Here is a 21612-nt window from a genome sequence, read left to right on the forward strand (position 1 = left end):
GTCTCTATTGTCCAATGCGCCTTCTAGAATTTCGAGGCGGGAGGGGGCGGGGCCAGATTGTTAGTAAACGGGGAGCCACGTGCGGGCCCCAGAGCTGGGCTGTCCGGCATCGGCGCGTGCGCACTGGGTACGCCGCCTGTACGCAAGCGCGCACTTCTGTGCGGAAGCGACAGCGCGCGTGGTTTGGTCTTGTGGAGGGGGCGATGCAGGCTGACGCCAAGATCCGCACCGCGGGTGGAACAGAGCCGGGCCCTCAGGGCCCCGGCTGCAGCCTCCGGCACTTTGCCTGCGAACAGAACCTGTTGTCCCGGCCGGATGGTTCTGCCTCTTTCTTGCAAGGTGAGAACTTAAGCCAAGTAAATACTGCAGGAGCCACCTTCATCCAGGTCGTATTTGTTTTAGGGGGCGCCAAAGGTGTAACGTGCAAAGAATGCCCACCTCTTTTGATACTAGTAGATAAATGTTGCTCCTGAACTGGTACGGAACGTCTTCCTCAGGTGGATACTACTGAATACGTTAGGATACAAATATCTCTCCCGACTAGAAGGGAGAAGATACCTCCACCCTGGTAAATGATTATAAGGAGAGAGGTGCAGACCTCCCCATAAGCGTGAATACTCCAGAACAGGGAAAATCACACCAAGGTAAATGTCCCCCTTGATTTGATTTCCTCCTCCACGCCCCCCCACACACACACACACCCCTGAGTCCCTACATCCCAGGCTGAGGCAAACCTGCCTATTTGCATAAATGCCCCATTACAGGCTTAATTTACTCCCTGCCATGGCAAATCTTTTACCCAAGTAAATACTTTTCATATCAAAGGTGTTGTCTGCACCCTGGTGGGAGATTTTCCCCACCCCATCAATTGGGTAAATATCCCTTTGACTGGGATACACATGTCTCCATGTGAGTAAATATCCCTAACATTGGAGCAGGTCTTGCCTATTGGGTAAGTATCCCCTTCCTCTAGCTAAATACCTCTCAAACTCCCTGACCCAGGTAAATAATTCCTCTAGAGCTAGGCCTAAGGATTACCCCTATGGATGCTTCAGTCCTCTCCCTAGGGCACTACCTTCTACTCAATTACAAACCTGCTTTCATTCACTTCTTCATTCATTGGACACGTGTATTTGTGCCAAGTACCGTTCCAGGCACTGAGACTATATCAATAAAAATATTTTAAATCCCTGACCTAATGGAGTTTACACTCTAATAAAAAAAAAAACAGACAGTAAATAAGATAACTAAGTAAAATGCTATGGAGAAAAATATAATAGGAAAGGGGGATAGAGTATGCCAGAGAGGGTTGCAGTCTTAAATAGGATGGTCAGAAAAGGCTGCAATGAGATGGTAACATTTGAATAAAGACCTAGAGGTAAGGGAGCAGACCCTGAAAATAAACAGGAGCGAAGAGCAAACGCATCCCGAGCATGAGGAATAGCAGGTGCAAAGGCCTTGAGGCAAGAACTTGCCTGATATGTTTGAGGAAGTGAGACCAGTGTGCTGGAGCAGTGGGTGAGAGGAGGTTTTGGAGAGCGGTACGGAAGCTTGCCCATCGTACAAATTTATGGCCTAGTGAATGAGCTGGGAGCCATTAGAAGTTTTGCTCAGAGGAGTGACATGATCTGAATATATTTTAACAGAATCTCTCTGGATTCAGTGTTGCCTGGAGATGGTATGGGGAACGAGGGAGGTGATGGTGGCCCAGCCCAGAGTGGAAGCAATGGAGGTGGTGAAATTCTGGATGTATTTTGTTGGTAAAACCGACAAAATTTGCAGATGGTTTGGTTTGGGGGTATGAGAAGAGAGGAATAATGCTAAGGTTTTTGCCCAGATCAGCTGTGCTGGGGGAAGATAAGGAGTTCAGTGTGGAACGTGAAGTTTGCGGTGCCTAGTGGACACTACAGGGGCAATCTGGACTGGGCCATTGGACATACACGTCTGGAATTCAGAGGAGGGACCCGATCTGGACATACCATATGAAATCCTCTGGCTATCGATGGTAATTTGAGCTCTTGATTGAATGAAATCACCTAGAAAAATGGAGTGTAGATGGGAAAGAGAAGAGGTCTCAGGACTAAGCCCTGAGTCTTCTCACTTGTGAGGAACTACTGTGTTTCCCCGAAAATAAGACCTAGCCGGACAGTCAGCTCTAATGCATCTCTTGGAGCAAAATTAACATAAGATTCAGTCTTATTTTACTACACGGGTCTTAATATATAATATATAATATAAGCAAAATTAATAGAAGAGCCAGTATTGTATTATATTACATTATGTTATATTCTATCATATTATATTAGACCTGGTCTTATAGTAAAATAAGACCGGGTCTTATATTAATTTTTGCTCCAAAAGACACATTAGAGCTGATTGTCCTGTTAGGTCTTATTTTTGGGGAAACATGGTAGCAGAAGACATTGAGAAGGAGCAGCTAGTAAGACAGGAGAAAAACCAAAAGAGGGCGGTGACCTAGAGCCCAGGGACGGCGTTTGAGATGTGAAGGTCTGACTAGCTACATCAGTCTTACTGAGTGGTTACATCACACAAGGATGGAATAGACCTGTGGGTTGATTGGTGATGCTGTCAGGAGTCATTCCAGTGGCGTGGTGGGGTCAAGGAAAAGAGGCAAAGGAGTTAGCAAATGGAGACAGCTCTTCAGGAGCTTGGCTGTAAGAGGATCAGATAAATGGGGCAGGAGTTGAAGATGGATGTGGGTCTAGAGAGGAGAGAATTGCTCTAGAGAATTGCTGGAGCCATGTAGCGTAGAAGGTGAGAGGAAGGATTCCTGTGCTCAAGGGGACGGCAGACCGCTCGTCGGGAGTAACAGGAATAAAGACCCCAGCGTGGATCTAGTTCTTCTTGGGTAACTTCGCCCTTCAGGGTAGATTCTCCTGGAGTACAGAGAACCCCTCAGTTGTATGGCAGCTCTTCCTCCCTCAGGAAAAACAGCCCCAACAGGGGACCTTCCCAATCCCACCCCCAGGTTTAGCTGTCTTGCTGAAATCAGACGCCTGGAGTTTGTTAGCTCCTTCCTGTTCTAAAACCCCAAAGCCCCAGGACCTTGGAGCAAGGGGAGTCCTTGAAGACCCTTAAAGGTGTGTTCCAGGTGCTTTTGGCCTCAGAATCTCTGGTGAGCTTAAAACGAAGAGCCCCAGAACCCACCCTATGCCTACCAAGGCTGGTCCTCTTCACTTTTCATTAACTACTTCAGTCGTTCCGATTGCAGGGCAGTGTTTGGAAGCTGTGCGCAAGCTCTGTTTCTCTACGTTGCAAGTCGCAGAGGCACCCCCTTTCCTACACACACACACATCAGAATGGCCTGTGGTGCTCTGACCTCCAATGCCTGAGCCCCACCTTGAGCAGCTGAATTAAGATATCTGAGGGAGGGGCCTGGACATCAGTGTCTCTTACAGCTCCAGGGTGATTTCAGTGTGCCGCCAGGGCTGAGAACCACCACATTCATTGGTGGTTCTTTTTACTGGAATCGAGTAGAAAATATCAGAGTGTATCAAAGCAGTAATGGTAAGAGATGTTTTGTGATGCGTTTGTTCCATTTACATGCACAGAGATTTGCAGGAGTTTTGAGTCCCACTGTAAAATGTATTTCTTGTTGGGAGTTATGGTCAGAAAAGTTTGGAATCCGCTGCTGTAGTCCAGTCTCTCTATTTTGCAGTTGGTAAAACTGAGGCTCAGAGAAGTGAGCAAAATCAACCGAGGGTATAGAGCCAGGAGGAGGAAGACAGGACGAGAAGCCAGGCTTTTTATTTCCCAGGTCTTGCCTCCCCTTTTCTGGTTCATACCCACATTGGGGAAATAAGCAGGAGTCAGGACCCACGCTCAGAAGTTCAGCCTTTCCTGAGGTGTTCTGCCTGCTGCAGAGTTTGGGGGTGGGAGCCTGAGGGAAGAGAACTGGGCTAGGGAAGCTTTGGAAGGGAAAGTGGAGACCAGCTGCAGTAATAGTGGAAGGGTAGCTCTCAGGAAGAACTTCCTGTTAGTTTAATAATATTAGCTACAGTCTGTTTCATACTCAGCATGGACCAGGGAGTGTTATGGATTATCTCATTTACTCCTCAGGACGCGTAAGGGAGGCACTGTTATTATCCCCATTTTACAGATGAGAAAGCAGAGACAGAAGTGAAGCGAATACTCAGTATCACTGACTACAAATGGTGGGCCGGAGTGGGGGTGACGTGGGGCACCCTCGCCATCTGGCTCAGAGCCCACCCTGTTAAGTGTCGCACAGTGGTCCCCAGAGGCAGGGTGGACGTGGGTGAGGCCTCCATTCTCTTTCCCGCAGGGGATACCTCCATCCTGGCAGGCGTGTACGGGCCGGCTGAGGTGAAGGTCAGCAAAGAGATCTTCAATAAGGCCACACTGGAAGTGATCCTGAGGCCGAAGATCGGGTTGCCTGGTAACTGGGCCGGGCCAGGCTGGGTCTCCAAATGTCCAGTCTGCTGGGACCTCTCGCCCGGCTCCTCCCTCACTGCTGTCCCCAGTTCCCACTGTCCCCTTTTGTTTCCCCTCAGCTATTGGCTGTGTCTTTCTCCAACTCTGCCTCTGAGTCTCTCTCTGTTTCTGTCACTTTTCTCTTTGTCTCCAGTCTCTTTCTGTCTTCCCTTCCTCCCTTCTTTCCATCCTTTTACCCCATCTCTCTCACTTCCGGGGGCTGGGCCCACTGGGATGGGCCTAGGCCACAGCATGGGACATCGGAACTCTGGGGTTTTCCTCTCCCGGGAGGCTCCCTTGCTGGAAGTTGAGAGGTGGCATGGGTGGCAGCCAGGCCATGTCTCCTTCCCACTGTGAATCCTGTCATCCATGCAGGCCCCTGGGCTGAGACTGCAGGCCCTTTCCAGAGGCTTGGGTGGGTCATATGGAGGAAGGGAAGAGCCTGACCCCACCCCTTGGTTTCCTCAGGCGTAGCAGAGAAGAGCCGGGAGAGGCTGATCAGGAACACGTGTGAAGCGGTGGTGCTGGGAACGCTGCACCCCCGTACCTCCATCACCATCGTGCTGCAGGTCGTCAGTGATGCTGGCTCTGTATCCTTTCCCCAAGCTGCCTCCTCCAGGAAGTCCTCCAGAGTCTCCCTGATTGCTTCCCTTTCTGATGGCCACGTGCACACCCTCCACTAGCCAGAAGACCTCCAAACATTTCACAGGCACCAACTTGTTGAAAAAGAATAACAAACAGCCTGAGTGTTTACTGTGTGTCAAGCACTGTTCTGAGTGCTTTACACATGTTAACTCATTTTTTCCACACGGCAAGATCAACTCACATCTAGTAATTGGCAGAGCCAGGACTTGAGCCAAAGCCATCTGGTTCTAGAGCCCCAAGGCCCCTGGCAGATGGGTGTTTTTATGTTCCCATGTTTCAGGTGAGCAAACTTGAGGCCCAGAGAGGGGAAGTCACTGGTCCAAGGTCAACAGCTGAAGGCAGCAAAGACAAAACTCACACCCAGGCCTGTTTGACTGCACACTGCCTGTGTCATCACCTCCACTCTGACCCTGAGCTTAGATTTGAGGCTTCAACACTGGGGGAGCCCTGAGCAAGCAGAGCAGTTGGGTCAGCAGCTCAGTCTTAAAAGTTCCCTAATAGTTTGGGCCACAGAGGTTGAGGCTGAGAGTCAGAAATGGACATTTCTAGAAGGCCTCACTGGTGTAGACACTTCATAGACAGGAAGAGAGGAGGGCTGTTGTAACCCCATTTCACAAAGTTCAGAGGAAGGGAATAGAAGGTCAGTGGCAGGAGTGGAACCGGTTGATTCTAAAGCTGGGCCCTTATCCACTGTGCTGGACCTGGGGAGCAAAGACAAGGAAGCTTGAGGTTGGGCCAGCTGTCTGACTCAGTCCTGTGCTTGCCTTCCACCGTGCCGCAGCCGCACTGCTCCCTTGGATTGTGGGCTCCCTGAGGACAGCAGTAATGACTTCTACCTCCGTCAACCTGCCAGTCTGTCAGTGGTAGCAGCTGCCGGCCAGATTCCCAGGCTCCAGGCCTGGCTGTGCCAATACTTCCCATATGATCTGGAAGGTTTCTCCCCTCTCTGCCCTCAGTTTCCCTGAAGGTGCTTAACATGTGCCAATCTGTTGAATATCATGATCCCTGATTGAGGCTCAGAGAGAGTAAGTCACTTGCTCAAGGTCACACAGTTGAGAGGTGGCAAAGGCAGTTCTGGAAACCAAGGTTACCTGATCTCAGAATCACTTAGAACTACTCTGCCATACTGCCTTTCTGTGATCAGTTAGTGATATTGCCTCAAGCGTTGGCAGAGAGGATGGAGGTGTGGGCACACCCTGCTGGCCTGCCCTGCAGTAGAAACTTCTTAACCACTCCCTGTGGCACTCAGCTCTTGGCCTGTTGCCTGAACGCCGCCTGCATAGCATTGGTGGACGCAGGTGTGCCCATGCGGGCCCTCTTCTGTGGGGTCACCTGTGCCCTGGATTCTGATGGTACCCTCGTGCTGGACCCCACAGCCAAGCAAGAAAAGGTAGGTATGACGGCCAGGTGGTGAAGGGCCATGGGCAGACCCTGTCCCTCTCTTCATCCTTTAGGCCTCACTTCTCCTTAACAATTGGCTCCTACCACCTTGGTCCCAACTGGCAAGCTCCGCTTTGTTCATCAGGGCATGTGCTAGAAATCCAACTCAAGCTGCTTGAGCAAAAAGGAAATTTGGTGACATTCAGTCCCAAACTCAAAGAACAGATGTCTAGCTAGAGCCAGGGCCTCAAACACCATCAAGATTTCCTTGCTTCATTTCTCAGTCCCTGCTCTTTTCTGCGAATTGGCTCCATTCTCTCTGGCCAGCATCTCTCCTGAGGCTGTGACTGGCCCCGTAAGCTCTGCGCTTCCATCTTAGGCTCAAAAGCAAAGGAGAGAGCATTCCTCATTGGCTCAAGGTGACAGTGTCCTAGGGCGGTGGTTACTCTTGAGTTATTTGCCCCATCACATCCAGTCAGGATAGCAGAAACGACTTGGGGGATTTCCGATGGAGAGAATTTAATGCAGGGAACTGGTTACAACAGTGTGGGAAGAGCTGAAGGAGCCAAAAGGAAGAGTGGGGGATGCCCAGAGATCAGAAGCCACTAGCCAGCTCCTGCTGTGCCGTTGAAGCCTTGCTGTGGTCAGAGGGGGCCCTGGGAATCAGGGATGGGCCACCCCGCATGGTCAGTCCTGGATGCACAGACGTCCTGCTTCACCCCGGCTGCTGCTGACCAGGAACACACTTCATGGCTGCTGTGGCCACTGCCACAACCACAGCACCTGCTCCTGTCAGTGAGGACCAGGATACTGGTCTCCTTCCAGTCTTCCACCAGGTTACTGGTGGAACCTAGCTCGTAAGGGACTCTGGGAAATAACAGTTTGCCAGCTTCCGGCCCCAGCAGTACAGAGCACAGAGGGAGGCTAGGAGGCACCAGGTAATTGACACCTGTGCTGTGGCTACCCCTACCAGGCAAGAATACTATGTTTGGCATCCTGTCAGAAATGTGGGTAGAATCTGGTGTGGGGAGCGGTTCTGAGAGGAAAGTCAGCGTTAGCTGAGAAAGCTGGTGGTGGTGGGGGGGAGTTATGTAGACAAAACAACTACACTTGACACGGGAGTCCTGGCTGTGGGAAAGGCGAGTCCCCTCTTTGGGACCAGCCAAGATTATGTCTGAGGGGAGAGTCCAGGTCCCCCACCTTCTACCCCTCATCCGCAGGAGGCCCGGGCAGTCCTGACCTTCGCACTCGACAGTGTGGCCCAGAAGCTGCTGATGTCCACCACCAAGGGGCTCTACTCTGATGCTGAGGTACCAGCATGTGGATGCGGGTGAACCCCAGATCCTTCCCTCCCCCTGACGAGAGATCGTGTCTCAATTCTGAGAGATTCCAGGAGAGCCCCTTCCTTGCATCTCTTCTGTAAATAAGGAGTTTTCAAACTTTGTAGCCACTGAAACCTTTGTGGGAATTTTAAAAGGGAAGCCTAATGTATGGGGTAGGAAAAGAGCTCAGGTTGAAATCAAAAGGTTAGAGCAGCACCCCCAAACCTGAATTCCAACCCTGAAGAAGAGTTTGGAAACTGTTGGGCCAAATGGTCTCCAAGAGCATTTCCAACCTGGAGCTTCTGTGAATCTAGGAATATGTGGCAGTAAAGATTTGGGGTCTCAGGTTCCATGGCTTTTAAGACTATTGGAGTCACAGGGCCTGTGGCTCTAAAATTCCAGGATCTCCAATTCCGTGAGCTCTAAAGTATGGAGCTCTGAGGTCAGGTCTCTTCTAGCTGTCAGGATGCTTGATTCTGTTGGTTCGAGGCCCTGGAGCTGCCAGAAGCTGACCCCTGAAGCCTCACCATCTTTTTCCTCTTCCCCTCTAAGTGGGGGGAAAGGAAATGCACTTGGAAATAACCCTTTCCCACGTTCCTCACCTGGGGGGGGGGGATCTGCCCAGATGAAGGGGGAGGTGGTAGGTTTGGGGGCCCTGGGAATCAGGGATGGGCCACCCCACACTGATCAGTCTCTTCCCTCCCAGCTCCAGCAGTGCCTGGCCGCAGCCCAGGCTGCCTCGCAGCACGTCTTCCGCTTCTACCGGGAATCACTGCAGAGGCGTTACTCCAAGAGCTGAGGCAAGCTGGGGCACGGCGCCCCTCCCGCTGCCACCACCCACTACCTCCAGTGCAAAATAAACTGGCGTCCCAGCATTGCCTCTCTGCCCTTGTGTGCCCTGGTGAGCTTGTGGGCCTGTAGCTGCAGAAGCCCTTGACCTAAGTAAGGACCTGAGATCTCTAGGCTATAGCCCCTGGGCAGGGGGGCGGGGGGATGGGGGGCAGGCTTCCCTCACCCCCACCAGGAAAACACTACTAGGATTGCACATTTATTGAATGAATTCATCTAGTCTAATACCTGTTGAGCACCCACTGTGTGCAGGCCCTGTTAGGTGCTGAGGACCCAGCAGTGAACAACAGACCCAGGTCCCAAGTTCAAGGAGCAGTGACGTGATGGACAAATAAAATTGGTGTTTGTCAGATGGTAAATGCTGTTTAAAAAAAAAAAAGGAAAATGGCAAATTTAATACGTCAGTCAGGGACGCCTTCACCGAAATGGGGACATCTGAGGAAAGCCAGGAGGCGGCCAAGGAGCGAACTCATGGACGTGGGGAACCAAGGCCCAGGCAGAGACCTGTGGAGGGTCAAGGATGGCAAGGCTGCCGGTGTGGCTTGAGCAGAGCGAGGGCAAGAGAGAAGAGACGGTCCAAAGAAAATGGGTAGTGGGCTTGGAGGGGAATCTGGCTCTGAGCCCAACAACCCCGTGAGGTGGGAGGCTGTTGTAGTCCCCATTTTAAGATGAGAAAACAAGTTCAGAAGCCAGTTAGTTGACCAGCTGTCGTCAGTGGAGCGCAGGTCCCACTGAGAGCCTGGGCCCAGGCCCTCACTGTTCAGACAGATCCAGGGAGAGGCCAGCACACTCTGGACTGCAGTTTTCCCATCTGTACACAGAAGTAGCTGAGACCCGTTGGTTATCAGGGCTGGCAGCACCCCCAAAGGAGTGTCTGGAAATATTGGAGGGGGCATTTTTAGTCACCGTTGACTGTTCTACACACACACACTTTCATTTAGTGGGCAGGAGCCACGAACATGCAAGCATCCCGAAAGAGAGAACTACCACAGCTAAGCCACGTGGTCTCTGGCTCCTGTTGCCACTGTTTGGGGTTTTGTGATGGACCCTCTGCTGCGTGCTTCACATGCTTGAACTAGCTCACCGTCCCCACAACTGCCCCTTTGAGTGGGTGTTTCCCGGAACCAAGAAGGAAATGCGAAGGTATCCAGCTTGAAATGATGCTCTATGAGATGCTCACGGGAATGCCAAATGGGGAAGAGTGTTCTAGCAAGTTCCACTGGAATGGCATTAAATAGAGTGAGAAAACTAACTGCCTGTCAACTCCATTACTTGGTAATATCAGGCCCCATTTACTGAGCACTTCCATATGCCTCTGATAAGTGCTCCTGGCAGACATCTGTTTGGCCTGCTGGGTGCCAGCACGTTGACGTTACCTTAAGGCTCTGCCCTGCACTCCTCCAATCTCAGGCCATTTGATTCAACTGGGGCTGCCTCCCAACCCAGGCAGGCCAATGAGAGGGCCCCTGCGAAAGGGGACCTCAGGTACCGGAGCTGCCAGGGCCATTTTTCTCCTCCCAGAAATGGGGAGCCTGCATGGGATGAAGCCAAGAGAGGAAAGGAGGATAAAGACCAAACCATATTGTTTGAGCCCCTGAATCCTGTTCTACCTCAACTTTCATCCCCTTTTTGGTGTAAGGCAGTCTGAGTTGTGTTTCTGCCACTTGCTGTTGAAAGAGCTCAGAAGGAGTCTGCCGTTTACATGTATGACACATTTGGTCCTCACTACAGCTCCCAGGTGTGGAAAACAGTCCCATTTTGCAGATGAGAAAAAGTGAGGCTCAATGAGAAGTCACTTGGGCTGAGATCACACAGCTAACGTGCACAGGAGTAAGGACTTGGCACCTGGTTCTAATTCTCTACTGACCACCCTCATTCTGCAACTTGTAAACCCTGAGTCCCTCAGTTTCCGCCTTCTCCGGCTCAGGTTTCCCGGAGCACCCTGGGGACAGCCTGTCAGGCACCCCCACCCCACCTTCCCGCACACACAGACTGACACCGGTTTGGCTGCAAGAGTGTCTGGTATTTAATCTCACACTGCAGCGGCCAGGAAGGTGAGGGGGGGCGTCCAGCTTGGTCCCATTGCTGGACACTGCCACCACCACATCCACCTGGATTCTCCACTCCGCCTGAGGACATGCTGGGCTGCTGGCCTCTGGTTCACAGTGGGAGCCGCAGAGCAGCTAGGGCGGGTCTCGGGAGGCCAGGTAGGCGGCCAGGGTCACCAGGGCGGCTGCATACGTGCACACGCCCAGCCCGATGGCCAGGACCCCCAGCAGGAAGGCGCGACGGGAGGCAGCCCCTGCCCCCGGGATGTCCCCCTTGGCCCAAGCCTTGTTGGTCTGTGGAGGTGTTGGGCAGTGGTGACTTGGGCATCCTCTTTCCACCCTGCTTCCGAAGCCCCAGTCCCTTCCCCACAGGACACACCTATGCATTCATTCACATATTCCAAAAACAAACACGGAGCACCACTGTGGGTCAGGCACAGTTGGGCACTGAAGAGACTGGGTGACTAATAAAGACATACACGTATTACTGTTTGCCGCCATTCTAACTCATTGGATGCTCACAATGACCCTGAGGCAGGAATTACTCCCATTTCACTGATGAGGAAAATGAGGCACAGGGAAGTTGAGTGGCTTGCCCACAGAGAGTGGCAGACTTAGGATTTGAGTTCAGGTTCTTCCCTCAGCAGCCCTCTGTGAAACACACCTCATTTTACCCGTGACTGTTTCCCTGCAAACTCTCCATCTTCCCTCTCTTTCGCCCCCCAGGCCTAGCTCCTCTATTTTGTTTTGTATTTTGAATGCAGTTTTTTCTTTTATATCCAGTCCCCTCCCAGCCCCACACACACTGACCTTCTGGGCCAGGCAGAAGGCGGCGATGCCCACAGGCCAGAAACAGCACAGCATAGAGAAGACAGCCAAGCCGAGGTGGTCATGGGGTAGGAGCGGGGAAAGAAGGCTGCTGCCATCCCAGTCTGAGTCGCTGTCACTGGACGACACATCCTATGGGCAGGAGAGGGCCTGGGTGGGCATCTCTCCCCACCTTCCCTGCCCCACTGCTCTGCTGCCCATAGCCCCCAAAGACCAATACCAGGGCCTCCCCAGAAACATCAAGACAGAAAAAATGTTCCAGGATACAGTCTCCTGAGTTTTCTACATCCTGGATCCCTTTGAGGGGAAGCTGTGGACCATGTCTCCAGAGAAGAACCCACCCACAACCAAAGCTTTGATTTCAATTTCGAATTCACATGTCCAATTGTGGATACTACAACTGCTTATAATCTCTGAGCTAAATGCCTGTGAAGTTGGGCTGCCAGTTAGCTCAGTTGGTTAGAGTGCGGTGCTCTTAACAACAAGGTTGCCGGTTCAATCCCCACATGGGCCACTGTGAGCTGTGCCCTCTACAACTAGATTGAAACAACTATGTGACTTGGAGCTGATGGGTCCTGGAAAAACACACTTAAAAAAAATTTAAAAAAAAGAATGTTAAGTGCCTGTGAAGTAGAAACAGACACTGATGGGGACAGAAACCTTAAAAAGATGGGGATGAGGAGAGACATTTTGGTGGCCTAAGGTACTAGTTTCAAACCTATCTGCTGAAATAGTATATCCTAAATAAAGAATTTATTTTTTTTAAATCTTGCATCAAATAGCTCACAGTACTTTAAGGAGCTACTGTAAGGCCAAAACTGAAATGAAAATCAAAGTTAACAAAGAGGTCAAATGAACAGAAAAGGCCCTTTTGCCCTGCAGACATTTGCCAATCCCAGAAAAATTAACTTTTCAATCAAATCTTGAACTAGATTAAAAATTATCTTTAGTAGTGCCCCTATGCAGCTGATCAAGGCAAACCAAATCCTCCATGAAGAAAGGTACCTTCATCCTAGACCGCAAAATTTTTCTTAATAATTTTGCAAATAAGATGACCAGCATGCAGTCAAAGATAACCAAGTACATAAGGAACTGTGAATAGAACAAACAGCAATAATAAGGCCTTGAAAATCTTCAAATAATGCAATGATCAGACACATACAATGTCAGTGATACTCGCTGCCACAATGTGGCAGACTGTGTCTCCCAAAATGGCCACAATCCTCTCCCATCCTGGTGCTCTTCTTACAGTGTGACTGATACTCTCCCCTTCAAGCATGAAGTCTCCGTCCCTTGTCCTTGAGTCTGGACAGGATGTGGCTCACTCATAATTGATGGAATCTGGTGGAAGTAATGCCACATGACTTCCTAAGTTAGAAAAGGTGAGACAGCTCCTGCTTTGCTGAGACACTCACGCTGGAGGCTGGAGGCACATGAACGGGTCTGATTGCCCTAAAGCTGTCATGATGGAAGGAAGCCCAAACCAGCCCACATGGGGAGACCCATGGAGAAACCCCAAGACTACATGAAGAGAGAGATACCCAGACAACCCCCAGCTACTTCAGCCCCTGACTGTTCCAAATCTTAGCCACTGGCTGACTGCAAGCTCATGAAAGACTCTGAGGCAGAAACACCCAACAAAATTCTTCCCAAATTCCTGACCCACAGACACCACAAGTGATAATGATTATTGTTTCAAGCTTAAGTTTTGCAGTGGCTTCTTATACAGCAATAGTAAATGGGAAACCATATTTAAGAAATATTAATAAAAGATGAGCTTGACAGTATGTACAAGGAATAAGAAATTATAAAAGTGACATTAACTTGAAAAAAAAAGAGGCCATGGATGACAGAGGCCAGAGGTGCATAGGCTCTGAAGAGAAATGGACAGATAAAGCGCAGGGGACTCAGAAATCAGAGGTAAGACAGACAGAGAGCCAAAGGCAAGGAAACAAAGATGACAGGCAAAAGAGAGAGAGAGAGAAACAGCTAAAGAAAATGGGGGAGAGGGAGAACAGGAAAACTACAGCTGGAAATCTAGAAAACCCATACACAGCTGGGAAGTGAGACTTCAGGCTAAAGCCAGGTAACCTGGCCGCCAGCCTGTCAGATGTTAGCCACAGCTGGGATCGCCTCCAGCTCCCTCCCCCAGCTCCCACTAAGGCCTGCTGCTCCTACCTCAAGGTCAGCGGGCCCTGTTTCCTCCAGGTAAGGGCTCACAGAGGGAAGAGGTGGTGGCAAGAACTGCCAACCCCTCAGAGACTCAGCAAAGACCGTCTCTCCAAAGAGGGACCCCAGCTCAGGCTCGCCAGGCTTCTGGATGGGGGTCTTGCAGCCTACACCTGCTAGCAGAGGCTGTTGGAGCTCTCGGAGACTGGGGCTATCCATGGCTGGGGAGAGGCTCCCAGAGGGGTTTCCTGGGGTAAGGGAAAGAAAAAGACAAGTTGTAAAACACTCACCTTCAACCTTCTCCTGACTCCCAGCTCTGGAGAGACTCCAGGAAAAGACTAGTTAATTCAACAACCCTCAGACCCATTTTACAGATGGCAAAGCTGAGGCCCAGAGAATAAAAGAGGCTGGTCCAAGTTGTGAAGAGAATTCAGGCATTTGGACATTCAGTTCTGGCCTTCTCTCTGCTCAGGCAAAAACCACATGCCTGTTGCACATTATTCCAAACCATGTTTACACACTTGCCTCATCCTGGGTTCACACATGACCCCTTTCCCCCACACTCCTTCCCAGTGATGCTTTGCACTAGATGCTTTGCACTAGAGTGCTAGTTCACATCCCCTGTGCCCAAACCTGAACACTTGAATACCCAAGTCCCTGAAGCACAAACCCATTCAGACAAGCCCAACCCCCACCTCCACCTATGCTTTCATCTCCCAAGGACTCCTTGCATACTTGCCCCGGACGACATCAGCTCCCAGAAAACACCCCACCCTTACACACTCACCCCAAGTGGCTTCTTGCACACTCCTAATCCCCCCAGTATCAGATCCCCCCATTTGCACACATACGCACAGGCTTCCCACAAGGATACTCTCCCCTCTTCCCATCACTTCCCTTGCACACCTGCCCCAAACACCCTGTCCATGCACCCCTGGCCTACTCCATCCACATCCATGCTCCCACACAACCCTTTGCACACCCACCAGCTCCCCAGGCACCTCCTGTTTTATCAGAATGCTCCTTGGCACACCTCCCATTCCCCCAACCCACCACACACTTGTACACACTCAATCACAAAGAATATTCTCCTCGCCCCAGGATCACCCTGGGGACCACCAAGCCACTCGCCCTCACTCTAAACCTGGCTTGAGTCGATTTTCTCGCTATGGGTTTGCCTTCCCAACCCCAATGCGAGGACCTGAGGGTGGGACGGTGCCCCCCACCCGCGCCCCTCACTCACCGCCCACGGCCTGATGCCAGGATCTCCTGGGCCCTTAACGCCGAAACCCACCCCGACCCTGACACTCGGGGATGGGGACCTCAGTGAGCCCCGCGTTCCCCGGGGTCTAGACCTGGAGGCGCGGAGTCCTCGCACTCCGCTTGGCTCCCCTCTCCGCGCCCGGCGGCCAGCGACCAGGGGCAGGGATGGGGGCGGGGCGGCGGCCTCCCGGCTCCGCCCTCCGCGGCGGCAGGGGAGGGGGCCTTGAAGGCCGACCTCAGCGCCTGACGGTAGCCCCTGCCACCCCAGGTGTGCCGGAGCAGGCGGGGATCTCCAGGACAGCAAGCCCTGATCCCCAGAGTCCAGGCCCAAGCGCTGCGGGGCGGAGGAGGGGCCGTCCCCGATCCTAATTGATCATGCAGGGCCTTCCTGGCTTGGCCCAGCCTCCACTTACCCCCCACCACCCCCTGCTCATTAATAGCAATAGCAACTTCGGCCAACTGTGTGCCCGATTCTTAGTGCTTTACATATACGCGAGAACATTTAGTCCTCAGAACAACTAAGAGGCACTCTCACTTGTCCTGAGGAGGAAACAGGTCTAGAGAGGTTAGGTATTTTCCTAAGAGCACACCACTAACCAGTTCACTGAGCGCAGACCACATTGAGGCAGACCACCCGCATCATCACTGCATTGATTTCTCTCCATAGCTCTATTTCTCTGTCCCTATTTTGCAGATCAAAAAACTGAGGCTCAGAGATGAGTGTTCACTTGACCAAGGTTAACTGGAACTAGGCGGCAGTTGTAACCAAGGGCTGTGTTCCTTGTAGTCCCCAGGGAGGGGGAGGAAGCAGAGGCAGAAGGTCGTGGGGTGGGGCCTTCCAGGGAAAGGAGGTTGAGGTGGGAGTAGACTGAGGATGGGGTGATGTGCTGGTTATCAGGTGGTACATGTGGTGGTTGAGTCAGTGTTTGGACTAACACAGACCTGAGTTCCTTCCCAGGCTCTTCAAGGCACTTGCTGTGTGACCTCTGGATAATGGCGTCACCTCTCTGAACCCTAATTTCATCATCTGTAAAATGGGGTAAATATTTCCCGCCTCTTAGATGTGATAATATACATAAACCACTTCGATTGTGATAAAAATATCCAACATTTACCCCAAGCATGGCAAAGTAGGCTCTGAACATGTTTGATGATGTTTATACATATTATTATTTATATCCATCTCCATTAATCTGATGAGGGGATTCTCCTCGACCTGCTGGCCTCCACCTCCTTCATGGAGCCCACCCGGCTTGCACCGGCTTCCCCTTCCCAGAAGCCCTCCATCTCATCAGTTCCAGTTAGCCAAACTAGAGGATTCCCCAGCCTGATGTGGGGCCAGCCAGAGTTCCCTCGCTCCAGGGCTCCAGGGCTCTGTGCCAAGAGACCAGACTCTAGAGCTGGCACAGGCCCCACTCCTAGGGAGAACAGATGGCGTCTGCAAGTGTACTTGAATCAGCCACAGTTTCTGGCAGAGGGCAGGTAGGGAGACCCACCGGAGGGTAGATGAGAGGGAAGTGGGAGCAGGATTGTTTTCTCTGGGAGAGATATCCTATTACTCTGTATCTTTAACCTTGCTCTGGTTGCTTTTTCATATCGCTTATCACTGTGAAACATATTACAGTAGTCCCCTTTATCCACAGAAGATACTTTCCAAGCTCCCCCGTGGAGGATACCTGAAGCCCTGGATAGTACCAATCTCTATATTTACTATGTTTTCCCTAGATATACCTATGATAAAGTTTAATTTACAAATTAAGCACAGTAAAAGATTAACAATAATAAAATAGACTAATCATAACAACATAGTATAGTTATGTGAATGTGGTGTCTCTCTCTCAAAATATCTTATTGTACTGTACTCACCCTTCTTGTGATGATGTGAGATGATAAAAATACCTACGTGATGAGATGAAGAGAGGTGAATGACATAGGCATTGTGACATAACGTGTTAAGCTACTACTGATTTTCTGATGGTAAAAGTTACTTGAACATAAGCACTTTGATAAGGTAACAGTCAATCTGATAACCAAGACAGCTACTACAGTGACTAATGGGCAGATAACATTGATTCATTGAACAAAGGGATGATTCACATCCTGAGCAGGATGGAGCGGGACTGCATGAGATTTCATCATACTACTCAGGATAGCACACCATTTAAAACTCATGGATTGTTTATTTCTGGAACTTTCCATTAATATTTTCAGACTGTGGTTGACCTCAAGTAACTGAAACAGTGGAAAGCAAAACCCGGCATGAGGCGGAGACTACTGTATATGTTTCTGTTGTTTGTAGTTTCAATCCTCTCAATCAGTGTCACCTGCAGAGGGCCTGAGACGTGATCTGTTTTGTTTGCTGCGGTGGCTCAGGGCCTAGAACAGCACCTAGCACAAAGCAGGCCTTTAGTACTTATTAGTGGGATGGGGGCATGAATTCCCACCAACCTCAGTTTTTTACCGAATCTCTGAGTTCTATGGGTCCCTTCGTCCCGCTGGGCCACCCTTGAGATTCATTCACTTCCATTTAGATCTCTCTGGCCACCATCAGCCTTGTACAGTCCCCACAAATGCACCCCTTTTAGGGGGTCACAAGAGGCCCAGGCCTTTTGGGGTTTGTGATGGTCCTGGAATACTAAACATGAATTTCCAACCAGGATCATCAATGGAGGCTTAAACCATTGATGAAAGTTCAATGAGGAACAGGATATTTATCTAGTCTCAAAGTACCTTCCCACAGATGACTTATTATATTTATTACAAAGGGGAAAAATTAGTATTAATGGAGAAGGCTGGCAGATATCACCTTAAGGTGTAGAAGTTGACTTTACCAGTATGGAACAAATAGACTTCATTCCCCCTGGTGTGCACTGAGAAGGACACAACATCATGTCTGTGGTTTTCTTGCTCAAAATCCATCCTCTGAATCTAACCATGAGAAAACATGAGACAAAGCCAAATTGAGGGACACTCTATAAAGTATCTGGCCTGTGCGCCTCAAAAATGTCACTGTCATGAAAAACAAAACAATAACAAAAAATTTAAAACCGGGCAGGCCTGTTCTAGATTAAAGGTGAGTAAGGAAACATGACAACTAAATACAAAGTGTGATCTTGGATGGAGAGCAGATGTTGATAAAGTATGTTATTGGGACAATGGGGGAAATTTGAATATAAACAATAAGTTAGATGATAGTTTTGTATCAATATTAAATTGATACTGTGGAAAATGTTTAATTGGTATTATGATTATATAGGAGAATCCTCCCTTGTTCTTAGGAGGATTTGACTGTTGGAAATAATGAGTTATGAAATATATATATATGTATATATGTACATATATATACATACACAAAATATATATGCAAAATAATTGAACAGAAACTTCACAAAAGAGGAAATACAAAGAACAATGGACATTAATAAAATTACTCAATTAGTCATCAAGAAAATGCAAATTTAAATAATAATTCGATATCAATACACACCCACCAGAAGGGCCAAAATGAAAAAGAACTCCATCACCAAGTGTTGGTAAGGATGTGGAGAAAGAGGAACCTCTCATACATTGCAAATTGGCCCAACCACCAGGAAAACTGCTAGACAATATCTACTATAGCTGAACATATCCTATGACCCAACAATTCCATTCCAACTAGATGTGAACATATGTCCAACAAAAAGACAAATTCCCATCAACAGTAGGATAAATAAATGTAGCATCTCCACACGCAGGAAACTTATAAAGCAATTAGAATGATCAAGATCCACAGACCCAAGCAAAAGCATAAATGAATTTCGGAAACAAAATTCTGAGCAAAAGGGGGCAGACACAAAACAATACATACTGTGTGATTTCATTTATATAAAGTAGAAAAACAGGCCAAATTAATGCATGTCGTTAAAAGTCCAGTTAGTGGTTACCCTTGGGGACATCCTGGAAGACACATGACGAGCATCCTGGGGAGCTGCTTGTGTTCTTTTCTTGAGCTGAGTTACCATGTGAGTTCAGTTCATGAAATTTGACCTAGCTCCTTATTTTTGATTTGTGCACTTTTCTGTACACATATGATATTTCAAAACAGTTATTTTTGAAAAAGAGTAAGCTAGATCTTTATATACTGACATAGATAAATTTCCAAGATGCTTCACTGAGTGAAAAAAGCAAGATGTAAAACAATATATATGGTCGCTATGGAAAACAGTATGGCAGTTCCTCAAAAACTTAAAAATAGAATTACCATATGACCTAGCAATTCCACTTGTGGGTATACACCCCAAAGAACTGAAAGCAGGGTCTTGACGAGATATTTGTACACCCATGTTCATAGCAGCATTATTCACAATAGCCCAAAAAGTGGAAGCAACCCAGTGTCCACTAACAGATGAATAGATAAACAAAATGGGGTGTGTATATACAATTGAATATTATTCGGCCTTTAAAAGGAAGGAAATTCTGATATGCACTACAATATGGATGATCCTTGAGGATATTATGCTAAATAAAATTAGCCAATCATAAACGGACAAACAAATACTAAATGATTCTACTTATACAAGGTACCTAGAGCAGTCAAATTCATAGAGACACTAAGTAGAATGGTGGTTGTCAGGGACTGGGGAAGGGAAGGACAGGGGGTTGTTGTTTCATGGGTACAGAGTTTCAGTTTTGCAAAATGAAAAGAGTTCTAAAGATTGGGTGCACAATCATGTGCTTGTACTTAATGCCACTAAATGGTTCAGATATAAATTTTATGTTATGTATATTTTAACAAAAATTTTAAAAAGTTAAAAATAAAAAGCAAAAAGTACATATTCACTGTGCTTCTTGGAAAAATATGTAAATTATTTCATTTCAGTAACAATAATAAAAACCAGTAATAACAGCAAACATTACAGTGCTTCCTATGTGCCAGGCACTATCCTGAATTCATTACGTATTTTATTAGTTATCTATTACTGCTGCATAACAAATTATCCCCCCATACTCAGTGGCTTAAAACAATAAATATTTATCACTGACATAGTTTCTGTAGGTCAGGAATCTGGCGACAGCTTAGCTGGTGGTTCTGGCGCAGGGTGGCTCATGAAGCTACAGTTAGCATGTTGGTCAAGTGCAATAGTCATCTGAAGATCTGAGGCTGAAATACCTGTTTCCAAGACCGGTCACTCACATGGTGCTAGTTGTTGTCAGGAGGCCTCAGTTCTTTCCCATTTGGGTCTCTCCATTGACTGCTGTACTGTTGTCACCTCATGATGGCTGATCTCTCTCAAAGTGAACCATCCGAGAGAGATGGAGGAGGATGCCTTGATGCCTTTTATGGCCTGGTCTTGGAAGTCACACAACACTTCTACCGCACTCTATTAGCGAGAAGTGCAGCCTACACTCAAGGGGAGAGGAATTAGTTTCTACCTAATGAAAGAAGGGATGTCAAAGAATCTGTGGACATATTTTTTTTTTTTTTAAGATTTTATTGGGGAAGGAGAACAGGACTTTATTGGGGAACAGTGTGCACTTCCAGGACTTTTCTCCAAGTCAAGTTGTTGTCCTTTCAATCTTAGTTGTGGAGGGTTCTGTTCAGCTTCAAGTTGTTCTTTCAATCTCAGTTGTGGAGGGTGCTGTTCAGCTTCAAGTTGTTGTCCTTTCAGTCTTAGTTGTGGAGGGCGCAGCTCAGCACCAGGTCCAGTTGCCATTACTAGTTGCAGGGGGCACAGCCCACCATCCCTTGCGGGAGTCGAACCGCCAACCTTGTGGTTGAGAGGACACGCTCCAACCAACTGAGCCATCCGGGAGCTCAGCAGCAGCTCAGCTCAAGGTGCCGTGTTCAATTTTAGTTGCAGGGGGCGCTGCCCACCATCCCTTGCAGGACTCAGGAGTTGAACTGGCAACCTTGTGGTTGAGAGCCCATTGGCCCATGTGGGAATCGAACCGGCAGCCTTCGGCCGTTAGGAGCACGGAGCTCCAACCGCCTGAGCCACTGGGCTGGCCCCTTATATAAATATTGTCCTATTGAAATGTTGCCCCATTTTGCTAAAAAGTAAGGGACTAAGAGGGTAAGTTCCCTTTGGACTCCTGGTCTGGGCTGGAGGAATAAGGCACTATGGTTAAACTCTATTTAGAAAGTGGGAAAGGCACTGCTCAGGAAATCAGAATAAGTGAGAGCCTCTGGCTCAGTCATTGTCCTTGTGTCCACTACGTGGATGAGAAAACTGAAACCTTAGAGCTGTGCAATGTCACACAAGTTACTTGGCAGAGTCCAGTCTTCTAGAGCGGATTTTCTGCAGATAAAGGAGCCTCAGTTCCTCATTTCCACCCCTTCACCACACCCCCCTCCTTGCTCAGAATCAGCACTAACAGAACTGGGCAGTATTTCTGAGAGGGAAGTTGGATGATCAGTCCCTTGGACCCTGGGGAACTTTAAAAAAGGAAGGAAAACCCCCACCCCAACTTGAGGAAGGATTTTTTTTTTTTCCAGTCATGAAGCAGAAGGGTGCATTCTTCTGAGGGCGAGTCCCCCTTGGCCCTGGCTCAAGTCTCTGGTTGATGATCCTCGTTGGAGGGGAGTTTGGAGGGGTATGGGGAATCCATGGATTTGTTTATTTTGTTAAGACAGTTCTCTGGGAAATACAGTTGGCGCTCAAACTTCCTCAGCCACA

The 21612-nt window shown here is 49.0% G+C and overlaps 2 protein-coding genes across 4 annotated transcripts; one reads left to right on the forward strand and one right to left on the reverse strand.

Moving 5' to 3' along the window:
* The first annotated feature begins 3 nt into the window (after positions 1–3).
* EXOSC5 (exosome component 5) lies at positions 4–8674 on the forward strand. The gene is made up of 6 exons (XM_019751471.2): positions 4–339; positions 4304–4417; positions 4921–5042; positions 6347–6487; positions 7698–7787; positions 8506–8674. Exons 1-6 carry the CDS (start codon positions 15–17, stop codon positions 8596–8598), a joined length of 885 nt encoding a protein of 294 aa, XP_019607030.2. The 5' UTR covers positions 4–14; the 3' UTR covers positions 8599–8674.
* A 674-nt stretch (positions 8675–9348) lies between these two features.
* On the reverse strand, positions 9349–15107 carry TMEM91 (transmembrane protein 91). Of its 3 annotated transcripts, none has more exons than XM_019751470.2 (4): positions 14937–15107; positions 13703–13941; positions 11507–11656; positions 9349–9522 (listed from the first exon to the last, which is right to left on the reverse strand). In XM_019751470.2, the coding sequence occupies exons 2-4, from the start codon at positions 13910–13912 to the stop codon at positions 9493–9495; spliced, it is 390 nt and encodes a 129-aa protein (XP_019607029.2). In that variant the 5' UTR covers positions 13913–13941; positions 14937–15107; the 3' UTR covers positions 9349–9492. The 3 variants fall into 3 exon arrangements, with proteins under 3 accessions (XP_019607029.2, XP_074170396.1, XP_019607021.2); XM_074314295.1 differs by lacking the exon at positions 9349–9522 and adding an exon at positions 10031–10180; XM_019751462.2 differs by lacking the exon at positions 9349–9522 and adding an exon at positions 10651–10990.
* Positions 15108–21612: the final 6505 nt, after the last annotated feature.

Source organism: Rhinolophus sinicus, linkage group LG11 (genome assembly GCF_036562045.2).
Source record: "Rhinolophus sinicus isolate RSC01 linkage group LG11, ASM3656204v1, whole genome shotgun sequence".
Classification (NCBI taxonomy): Eukaryota; Metazoa; Chordata; class Mammalia; order Chiroptera; family Rhinolophidae; genus Rhinolophus; species Rhinolophus sinicus.

Bases quoted from the DNA above. Each gene is read 5' to 3' on its own strand.
- EXOSC5 (XM_019751471.2), top strand. From the start codon at position 15: ATGCGCCTTCTAGAATTTCGAGGCGGGAGGGGGCGGGGCCAGATTGTT. The intron at 5,043-6,346 runs GTATCCTTTCCC...TGTGGCACTCAG, and splicing joins TCGTCAGTGATGCTGGCTCT to CTCTTGGCCTGTTGCCTGAA. The intron at 7,788-8,505 runs GTACCAGCATGT...CTTCCCTCCCAG, and splicing joins GGCTCTACTCTGATGCTGAG to CTCCAGCAGTGCCTGGCCGC.
- TMEM91 (XM_019751462.2), bottom strand. From the start codon at position 13,912: ATGGATAGCCCCAGTCTCCGAGAGCTCCAACAGCCTCTGCTAGCAGGT. The intron at 11,657-13,702 runs GTAGGAGCAGCA...TCCTGCCCATAG, and splicing joins CAGGGCCCGCTGACCTTGAG to GATGTGTCGTCCAGTGACAG. The intron at 10,991-11,506 runs GTCAGTGTGTGT...ACACCTCCACAG, and splicing joins CCTTCTGCCTGGCCCAGAAG to ACCAACAAGGCTTGGGCCAA.